The sequence below is a fragment of the Salmo trutta genome, chromosome 10, assembly GCF_901001165.1.
Source record: "Salmo trutta chromosome 10, fSalTru1.1, whole genome shotgun sequence".
NCBI classification, from domain to species: domain Eukaryota; kingdom Metazoa; phylum Chordata; class Actinopteri; order Salmoniformes; family Salmonidae; genus Salmo; species Salmo trutta.
This window is the reverse complement of record NC_042966.1, coordinates 28,950,931-28,961,745: the sequence shown is the minus strand read 5'-3', so window position 1 is coordinate 28,961,745 and position 10,815 is coordinate 28,950,931. Positions and strand designations below refer to the sequence as shown.

The 10,815-nt window shown below is 40.5% G+C and overlaps 1 protein-coding gene across 4 annotated transcripts; it reads left to right on the top strand.

Annotated features, from left to right (window-relative positions):
• The first annotated feature begins 220 nt into the window (after positions 1-220).
• On the top strand, positions 221-7,753 carry LOC115201532 (polycomb group RING finger protein 5-B). Of its 4 annotated transcripts, none has more exons than XM_029765240.1 (9): positions 221-515; positions 1,528-1,656; positions 1,990-2,086; positions 2,505-2,560; positions 2,713-2,769; positions 2,948-3,096; positions 3,841-3,939; positions 4,115-4,204; positions 6,244-7,753. In XM_029765240.1, the coding sequence occupies exons 1-9, from the start codon at positions 491-493 to the stop codon at positions 6,289-6,291; spliced, it is 750 nt and encodes a 249-aa protein (XP_029621100.1). In that variant the 5' UTR covers positions 221-490; the 3' UTR covers positions 6,292-7,753. The 4 variants fall into 4 exon arrangements, with proteins under 4 accessions (XP_029621100.1, XP_029621099.1, XP_029621101.1 ...); XM_029765239.1 differs by having other exon boundaries at positions 223-515; positions 2,710-2,769; XM_029765241.1 differs by having other exon boundaries at positions 224-515; positions 1,372-1,656; positions 2,710-2,769.
• The last annotated feature ends 3,062 nt before the right edge of the window (positions 7,754-10,815 follow it).

Here is a 10,815-nt window from a genome sequence, read left to right as displayed (position 1 = left end):
GGGAAACTCTTTGACAGTCATCCAACTCGGAATTTCAAGTCTGAAACTCGGGCATCGTGGTGCTTTCAAGACAACTGGGAATTCGCAAAAACACAAGGCCAAATCCTAACGTCAGTGATTTTCAGGTCGGAAAGTCAGAACTCTAGAAAGATGCCTGAGTTAGATGACCATCGGAGCTCGTTTTTTTTCGAGTTCCCAGTTGTCTTGAACGCACTGAAGTCTAAAAGCCGGATATTTCCGCGTTTCGAGTCCCCAGTTGCTTTGAACACGGCATCCTAGTGTTACGACTTTTCCGACTTGAAGATCACTGACGTCACGATTTTTGCCATTCTGAGCTCGTTTTTTCCGAGTTCCCAGTTGTCATGAACGCACCATCAATTCCGTATTCTTGCCACTAGTTTCATACTAGCCTACGTAGTTGATATCACCTAGAGAACGCAGTGTCACGGACAGACAATTATTCTCATTCTACCAGCTATAATAAATCCTCATGGAAAAGGTAGAGATGTTACGAGGTAAGAAAAAATGTAGCCTATGTTGTTCAAACATTTCAGACAGAAAATAGCCTAAAAATAATCGGTTTATCATCCCCGTTATAGCCTACAGTCAAACTTTGGGGGTGGGATGATGGCTTATGTTTCGTCTGTCGTGTGTGACATAACTGTATGTAGGTTGCTAATGCTAGTGCTTTTTTTAACGTTTATAGAACAGGTTTATTTAGCTCCACTTTACTTCATTCCGCTATCTCCTTGCGAGTCGCAACTTTATTTAAAGTATGTGGTGTGTCGCGAATGTCGTAGTGGCTACAGACAGCAGCCATATGTGTGGGGCTTCAATGTTGTTATGATACAGGTGACACTAACCGTGACGTTCTCTACGATGAGATAGCTTAGTGTGTAGCCTACGGATTTTCACAAGGAAGCGTGTGGTCCTTTTGTATTTCTTAACTGCGTGTCAAGGATTGTTCTAGTAAACCGAGGGCATTTGTATGACGTTAACACCTTTATGTGCCCCTCCGTGTACCGACTTTCTCGGTCTTCCTAGACTACTATTTATAGTTAATTTACACATGTGTTTTGACAGTAGGACGTGTTTAAACTGTGCTATCTGGTTATCAATGCATGGTTTATGATGGGGATAGATGAAGCAGGTGCAGGCCCTAGTGGCAGCGTGACGAGTCATTTTTTAAGTATGATTTTGACAAGCGTGTATTAAAAAATGTGGTAAGTTGTTGTATTTTTATTTTATTTTGCACATTTGATTTAAATGTCACCCTGGGACGTTGAATGAGCCTGTTACCTCACCTGCGTGGGGCACATGGCATAATCATCTACTTTCCTATCTGTTCTACCTTACCTTATGTCTGACAAGTAATCTGAGATGGTCTTTAGAAGAATGGCTTTCCCAGCCGATGAGTACTGGCTGAGGATGATGAAGACGAAGAAGATACAGGGGTCACCGCAGCAGTGTCAGGGGCTGCAGGGACCTCTGTGATTGCTGACCCCACCTCATCTCTGACCTCCCCAGCTCTGTATTGGCTGACCATGGCCACTCAGAGGACACCCCTGGTCAAAGACTTTAACCACTTCATTACCTGCTACCTGTGCAGAGGTTACCTGATCAAACCCACCACGGTCACTGAGTGCCTGCACACATGTAAGTAACACACACGTGCACCATCACACAATTCCTGTGCACCAGGTAATGCAACATTGTAGTGTATTCAAGTTTTAAAAAGGCTTCTAAAGTTTACATTTCCACTTAAATGTCAGACTTCCCTTATGAAAAAAGTTTCAACCCCAACAAAAATGTCCTTTAATTATAATCCACATAATTATCCTGTTGCTACAGGAGTATTTTCCGGCTGTGAAAAACTTGTTAAATGAAGATATTACATTCTCCTCTATACGTCCCCTCACTCCATCTTCTCCCACACACTCGAAGCATCTTACACAATATAATAGTAGTGTGCTTTCTCTTGTTTTCCAGTTTGTAAGAGCTGTATCATCCAGCACTTTGAAGACAGTAATGACTGTCCCAAATGTGGCATTCAAGTCCATGAAACCAACCCTCTAGAGATGCTAAGGTATAACGCATACAAACGTAGTCCTCCACTAGCTTTGACCATCTCTGACAGACAACAACACTCTTAGAAAAAAAGCTGCTATCTAGAACAAAAGAAGGTTCTTCGGCTGTCCCCATAGGAAAGCCCTTTGAAGAACCCTTTTTGTTTCCAGGTAGAACTTTTTGGGTCCCATGTAGAACCCTTACCGCAGAGGCTTCTAAGTAGAAACTAAAAGGCTTCTACCTGGAACCAAAAAGTGTTCTCCTATGGGGACAGCCGAAGAACCCTTTTGAAACTCTTTTTCTGAGTGAAGCTAACAACAAACACTTGGCCTTCACTTTGCTTTGAATACTGCAAGTGCACTGTCAGCACAAACCACAGCCTCCTCGTTCTCTTTACCCGTGTCACTTCCTCAACTTCACTGGTCCTCTCTTCTCAGGTTGGACAATACTCTTGAGGAAATCATTTTCAAGCTTGTACCTGGATTACGAGACAGTGAGTTCTTGTCATCTTCGAAAAAACTGACATATTTCTAAATGATCAATAATTTTAATCACTCCTTAGAGACTTGTCATTAGATGTAATGAGACTCATGAAAGTACCTTGTACTTCTTCTGTTTTCTTTATGACTGTGTGTTGACCAGAAGAGGAACAGCAGGAGATTGATTTCTGGAGGAAGAATAAATCCAAAGAAAATGGACAAGGTACGGAATAAGTCTCAGTAACGAAGTCACTCTGACAAATTGTACTGTGTGTTACTGTAAAATGTAATAAGTATGTCATTACACATGAATAGAGTAAAGCACTGATATTGGACAACCTCTTTCAGCTAGGCTTGCTAGTATTATCTCCTACAATCACTTGTGCTCTTCTATCCCACAGGAGACGGCCTTGGGTCTAAGAGGCTTGGGCTCAGTGATGATGAGGATGGTGATGAAGATGGTCAGGATTATCACAGGAGCGACCCCCAGATAGCCATCTGCCTGGACTGTCTCCACAACAATGGACATGCTGCAGATGACACAGTGAAGGTGTGTGTGTCGCAGCTTCATGCCCATAGGGAGCAAAAGGGGCACTTGCCCCCTCAGATTTGTCCTGTTTAAAAATAATAATACAAAAACATATTTTTGTTGTTGATTTTTTGTTGTTGTTGTTTCTCTGTAATGCTACTAGCCAGCTAGCAATTTTATGAAGTTGTCTTTAGCTAGCCCAGATAGGTTCCCAATCTCCCAACCTCATAACTAGCTACCAAGAAGCCATTTCAGGATATCAATCAAGTTAGAGTAGCTAGCTTGTCTGTCTATCTTAGCTGGCATGCCTGCTGGCAAGGTTGGTAGACTTTAGAAAAGCAAGCAATTGATAAATGTACTGAATAAGACTCACATTTAATTTCAATATTATAATTTTTTTAAATCAGAGATGCAGAGAAGCATATTTAGTTTGTTAAAAAAAAGAAACACCAGTCAGGAGAATACAGACAGATATGCAGAAAAATAAACATATTTTTGACATAGAACTAAGCATAATGATTATGGCTCTAGATTGCAGGAAAAAGCTGTTTTGGGTGTTTGAAAAATGCTAAATTCTACAACCCCTCACATATTTTGTTCTCACTCAGATTTTTGGGGTGTGTGTTTGAATTATTTTCCTCTTCCAATGGGAGTGTTCTGTGTGAGTCTTTCTTTCAACATGCTCAGGCCAGTTCAGGTATTCTTTGCGTGTACTCTGTGTGCTATATGAATGTACAGTAAACATACTCCTGTTGTTTACCCCAGTGTTTAATGAAGAAGTTCATTCGCTGCTCTAGTCGAGTCACGGTGGGAACCATCAAGAAGTTTCTCAGTCTAAAGTTAAAGCTTTCAAGCTCTTGTGAGGTAAGATTACTACTGTTTTTATTTTATAATGTACTTGACTTTATATTATACTGCTGATGGGTATAGAAAAGGGAATAATGTCTATAACGTGCCTTTGTGTTTGTTTATGGGCGAGCGAGCACATGTGTATCTGTCTCTCTCTTTGTCTCTCTGTGTGTGTGTCCTCTCTCGCTAGCTGGATGTGCTGTGTAACGGGGAGATCATGGGTAAGGACCACACTCTGGAGTTCATCTACATGACCCGCTGGAGGCTGCACGGTGACAATGTGAGTCTCTTATATCATGTCCTGTTTCTGTCCTTTCCTCCACACTTCCCCTGTCTCATCCGGTTCTTAGATAAGCTATCATTTTCAGTGCCCTGTTATTGATCATGTTCTCTCTGGCATGCCCAGAAATCTTCCATACCCGCCCTAATAGCCAATACACCGTAGATCACGGCTTGTCAAACATTCCGCGAGGGGTTCCAATCCGGCCCGTGGGTGGTTTGAGTAAATTTGATTTGATTTCGGGGGGAGCGAATGAACTCTATACACGTAAAACATTTTTAACCTACATTCATACACTTTCTTGTCTGTCCAGTTCGCTAATAATCACCCAAATGAAAGCTAGACAGTCAGAGAGCATAGAAAATTCCAGAAACGATGGCTAGAGGACTATTTCTGGCAAATTTTGATGGTGAGGAAATATAACACAGTTTCTGTGCGGCCCCCTGGACCTTGTTGAAGACCGAATGCGGCCCTCGAAAGTGAGTTTGACACCCCTGCCATAGATAGAGCTCATTACAACATAGGATTGTGTTATTGTTATGTCATTTCCTGCCTGTCCCTACCCTCTGACCAGCTGTCTTTACTTTAGCAGTTCAGCTTTAGTTGTTCCGTCTTCTTGCCCAACTGTCACTAGTACCACGGTCAGGCATTAGACCTATTAAAGGGGCAGAATATTAAGCCCTGTCATGTTGCCACATGCTGAACAACTCACTCATGTTAAACAGAGAGCCAAGTGGATGGAAAGAAGCACCGAAAGTCGAATGATATTGTGCTCATCAGCCTATGAAAAATAAAGATAACCTTAAACTACGTGTCCCCCCCAAAAAGAGGGAGGGGGGGGCTTTTTACCCATTATACCAGACTCAGGCCCTGACCTTGTGCTCACGTGCCACACCAAACTAGGCCAGACTAAGCCTAGTAGAATTCAACAATAGAGATATGTGTGTGTGTGTGTGTGTGTGTGTGTGTGTGTGTGTGTGTGTGTGTAGTGTTACAAATAAATCCAAACAGTGTTTTATAGATGGATATCCAGCAAACCCCTAGGAATCATCAGTAGCAATAAAGTTAGGACTGACTGCAGATAATTGAGTCATCCCAAAAGCATAACTTAATGCCTTGGAGCTCTGCTACCTGTTTTTTTTCTTCCAATAACTAGGGTACGAGCCAGGCTTGGGTATCATTTTATAGAATGAATAAATTGATCACTAACATTTTGAAGCGGAGCCATTTGCTCCCTACTGCTCTGCTGCTCAGTGTCTCAACAGTCATATCTTACTGTCATAACGTGGTGTTAGAAGTGCTTCAACCTCATCAAATATTAGACCAGAACATTGTCAAATATTAGACCAGGACATTGTCAAATATTAGACCAGAACATTGTCAAATATTAGACCAGGACATTATCCGAGCCGACAGGAGAGATCACTTCACAGAAAATAATAATAATCAGTGACTTTTGTCAGTTTAGAATGATTAAAAAGTAGCTAGTTAACAGCTCTCTCTCCTCTCATGAACATCCAAGTGTAGCCATTTCTATGGATACTCACCCACGCAGAGAGCACATGGAGAGCAGGGACAGACAGAGATGAGCAGCTAACAGAGAATGTTATTTCTGATTTCAGCTTTGGGCCGGGCCTTAAATTTCGCAGATTCAATTGGGCCCGGGTAGGGTAGGGCCTGAATGTCGCAGGCATGTCGCAGGGCTTTTGCTTAAATGTCATGGCTGTGCAGGGCTCTAATCTGAATGTCCAATACTGCCCCCTGTCATCTTTCAGCTGTCAGCCATAGGGATCTGGGATGGTTCACAGGATAGTATGTTCTCTTAAAACACCATACATGAAAACTTTGGCTTGAAGTCAGTTGAAAGGGGCAATTCTGTCTCTATGCATCCATTCCAGATGGACTGGCAAAGCTCATTAGTTAAATACACTCGTCAGAACGTGCCAGCATCTACTAGGCTATTTACTTTGCAAGTTGTCTTTGTATAAACTTCCAGGAAACTGAGAATAAACAGAACTGTCTTTCTACACTCTCCTCAGACATATCCCATGGTCCTGGAGTACAGGCCACGAATAGACTTTGGCTGAACAAAGCCCTTGAGAAGCCTTCATCGACAAATAAAAGCAATGACTGGATGTGCATCAAACTGAGGCCAGGGACTCATCCTTCCCAACATTTTTGAACTTCTGTTTAATTTGGTTGTGTCCTTCGTTGTTGAACATTCCGTGCTTGTGGCCAAAGTGATCTTCAAGATGAGTAACTAGAGAGACAAGCTTAGCTGAAACATAGATGTATGAATGTGTCCAAATGTATTTATTAGCCAGGTACTCGGGTATCTTGGTAACCCAGCCAATGACAAGGATTGGCCTGCATCTACATGATGAATACAAGTTGGTGTGGACAGAAAATTAAATGGAAAGAAGAATAGGGAGGAATCAAGCCACTCCAAGGCCTTCCAACAGATGCCTGACTTTCAACAAGAAAAGTAAAAAAAAATTCAATTTAAGACATTTTTTCTGTTTTATAAAACACATAACATTCACAGATTTACCCACAATCAATCAATTGACCGAGCACCTTAATGTTGCCAAAATGTTTGAGTCTAAACCGAAGCTCATTCGTCTTCATTCTGTCCCATGCTCAGTTATTATAACCAGTCTGACATGTTGCTGAAATCAACAAACACTCTCTGGCAGAGGCTCGGGAGCCTGCGTGATGGGAAGAGAAACGTTAAGCCTCTTTTTTTAACAAACACACACACAAACACACATATACACACACACACTCGCTCAACCCAAACTGCAGTGTGATTACCCTGGCTCCTGCCAATCTCAGACCTGCACTAATAGCTTTTTTGGCACCGGTCAGAGTGACCAGGTATTACATTTTAGTTTTTCAGATTCATCTTGGTATCTTTTTAGGCTAGAGATATACTATCTTACATGTTTTGAAGGGAAACCAGTGGTGTGTACATTTCATATTGTTACTAGACCTTTGAGCTATAAATGTGTTTTTTGAAGTACATGACATTACGACACGGTAGTACGAGATATGAATTATGCCAATTATGGATCTTTGATCACAGAATAGTATTGGGCACTGTAAGAACTGGTTGGCATAAGGCTTATTTTATTAGCGTTGAGGTGTAGTGTACTGAAGCTGACTCTTTCACAGTGATTCAGTATAGAGTATACAGTGTCTGCTTCATTACCTAGTCATCTCAAGTTTAGCCTTTTAAACTCTAATCTATGTTGATGTGGTTTATATGTCAAAACCATTGAGGTGTGTTCCTTGCAGTGAAGCCAACCTGTCCTTGTGCTGACAAGGAAAATGTTTTTTTTTTTTTTATATATTATTTTTTTTAAACAGAAAAGGAAACATGTACATATTCTTTTTATGCTGCTTAGAGTAATATATTATATTTTTAAATGTACCCATGCCTGAGAATCATTATTGAGATATTAGAGCTGTAGAAATATTGTTCATATCTGTACTTGATTTATAATAATTATTCATGAATAAATTACATGTTTTATTTTACCTACTGTCTATTGACTTTAACTGAGACCGTTTTTTGGTTTGCTTGGGCTTTGGGCCTCTAAGTCAGGATAAAGGCCTAATGCTTTAACCAATACTCATGTTTGCATCCTTGTCAAATTAGCAACTTTTTCTTTCAAGCTAGTATTCTGTTTGCTCCTATGAACTTTGTTTTATAGGTTCATTACAAAGTGATCCTGCCTCCTGTCCAAACTGGTCGGACCAGTTGTAACGATGATGATTTCCCTGGTTTGTTTACCTGACTGGACAGGCAGGAGGATAGTGTTTCTAGATGCGAAAAGCAGTCGGTATGTGACACATCTGCCCAACTTCAACTGGAGAAAAAAATGGGGTAGAAATGCACATACAGATGCTTCTCTCTCTTTATGTTTGTCCTTTCAGCTTTCCCTGTATGCTTATCTGGGAGCTTTTAAGGTCAGATACTGTATACATGTATGTAGGCCAGAGTTCCCTTCAGGCTTCATACTGTACGTACTGTACATTCACTCACTCATACCAGCATTTGGGTCTGAAGGATTAGGGCACATTGACTGTGAGAGTCTGTAAGATGTCTCGAGAGTCCTGAAAAGCCTCTATACAATCTCTTTTGTAACTTTTTGTTTTTATTTTGGTGTTGAAAAACTAAAAAGTGACCTTAATATATTAAACATAATTGAGATCTCATGAGTTCTGTGATTTAACTGACAACCTGATGACAGCTGAGCTCATAATTTGGATGAAAAATAGAGTGATGCTGTGAAGTCCAGCGCTTCGAGGGGTCTATGATATTTTTATACTGTTTACAGCAGACTGACTGGCTCCCAAAGTTCACGTGGGGCTCTGGAGAGTTGGTACATTTTAGGGAAGGAGTTTCGTGGGGCTTATATACGGAGTAAACACTGACAGATGCAACAATATCCCTTCTGTCTCAGGATGTTCCGTCTCTCACAAACACGCATCATGTTCTGTGAAGAACAACTGCCATGACATGAAACGAGAACTCTCCATCATTACAGTTGTTCTTCATTTTGGTTTTTTTGTGCAGAGATGTTGATATTCATCATGTAAAGTAAACATGAAGGAAAATTATTGTATTTGAGAATACATTCACACTTTTTTTCATCTGTTGCGACATTGTGTAATAACAGGTGAGAGAAGAAACTTGCAGGTATTTTGGTGGGTCAACAGTTCGAGAATGACTAAATATCAGAATGAGTCGTTGAATACGCCGGTCACCAAAAACTGTTGGAGTAGCACAGAGGGGCAAATTAGTACCCGCCACTTTAAGGGGGCTTAGTTATAATTTGACTGGTATGGAGGGTTGGACAGGGGCTGGATGTCTAGTTGGGTTGCCTTGTTGTTATCCTGGCTGGTCACACAACTTCTTATTGAGTGGATTGCTCTATGTTGCATCATCCTTCCCGTCTGCTGTTGCTTGATTCTTTTGTCAGACCGATTGTGGGCTGTGTATGTAAAGGTAATATACAGTATTAGCCAAAACAGAGATTTTGTTGTGTTACTAAGTGGGATTAAAATGTATTTAATTGTGAATTTCTTTTTTGTCATTGATCAAATACTCCATAATGTCAAAGTGAAAATAAAATTCTACAAATGTTTAAATATTGACAAACAAAAATGCATAAGTAAAATATAGTTGTTTTGCAAAGGTATGGATTTATATGGAAATAATAGGGATTGACATGATTTTGGAATGACTACCCCTTCCTCTGTCCCCCATACACACAACAAGGTCTCAGTCAAGTATTGCATTTCAAGCACAGATTCAACTACAAAGACCAGGGAGCTTTTTGAAAGCCTCAAAGAAGGGCAGTGATTGGTAGATGGGTAACAATAACAAATCAAGACATTGAATATCTCTTTAAGCATGGTAATGTTAAACTTTTTGGTCTAAATGCAAAGCCTAATGTTAGAGGCAAATACAACACATCACTGAGTAACTGCCTCTGTATTTTCAAGCATGGTGGTGGATGCATCACGTTATGGGTATGCTTGACATTGGCAAAGACTGGGGAGTTTTTTAGGATACAAAGAAATGGAATGGAGCTAAGCACAGGCAAAATCCTAGAGGAGAACCTGCTTCAGTCTGCTTTACACCAGACACCAGAGAGGAATTCACCTTTCAGCAGGACAATAACCTGTAACAGAAGGCCATATTTTGTTGCGTATGAAGAAGCCAGTGAATGTTTCTGAGTGGCCAAGTTACAGTTTTGACTTAAATATGCTTAAAATATATGGCAAGACATGAACATTGCTGTCTAGCCATGACCCCCAAAACTCTGACAGAGGTTGAAGAATAAAAAAATAAAAAAAGGGCAAATAAGCCAGGTGTGCAAAGCTCTTAGAGACTAACCGAAGAACCCTCACAGCTGTAATCGCTGCCAAAGGTGTTTCTAACATATATTGACTCATGGGGGTGAATACTTACAATATCTAATCAAGTTATAATTTTTCACAACTTTTTAAGAAATGTAAGGAATTTTCCTCCCCATTTTCATTAGAGTATTTTGTGTAGATCATTGACAAAAAAAATGACAACTAAATTAATTTTATTCCCTCTTTGTAACACAAAATGTGAATATAAAGGTGAATAAAGAGGTGAATACTTGTGATAGCCACTGTCTGTGGCTGCTTCTGATGGATCATGACTACCAATGACATGTTGTCATGCTATCCTTATGCTAGCCATATATAAACAAAGTTAACATTAGTTAAATGACCTATGATCTCAATTTGCCTGTGATCATAAGGTCATATGTTCGGTTACCGTCCTGACACGTCATCATCAGCCAAGAGTAATAGTATGTTATTAGGAGACCAAGATGGCAGACAGTCCTCATAGGAACTTTAAATATGAAACTAATAACAGCACTGACTGTCATTCACACTTTGATTGCTGACCTCGCCTGAGGATGACATCACCCTTTGGAGCAAGTACTCCATTTATATGCCTTAGGGGATGTCATCACCCTTCATGGGCTTCAAAAGAATGGTAGAGAGCCCCCCTGACATGTTGTACAGTGTGATATAGGTCAAAGTTCAAACACACATCGCTC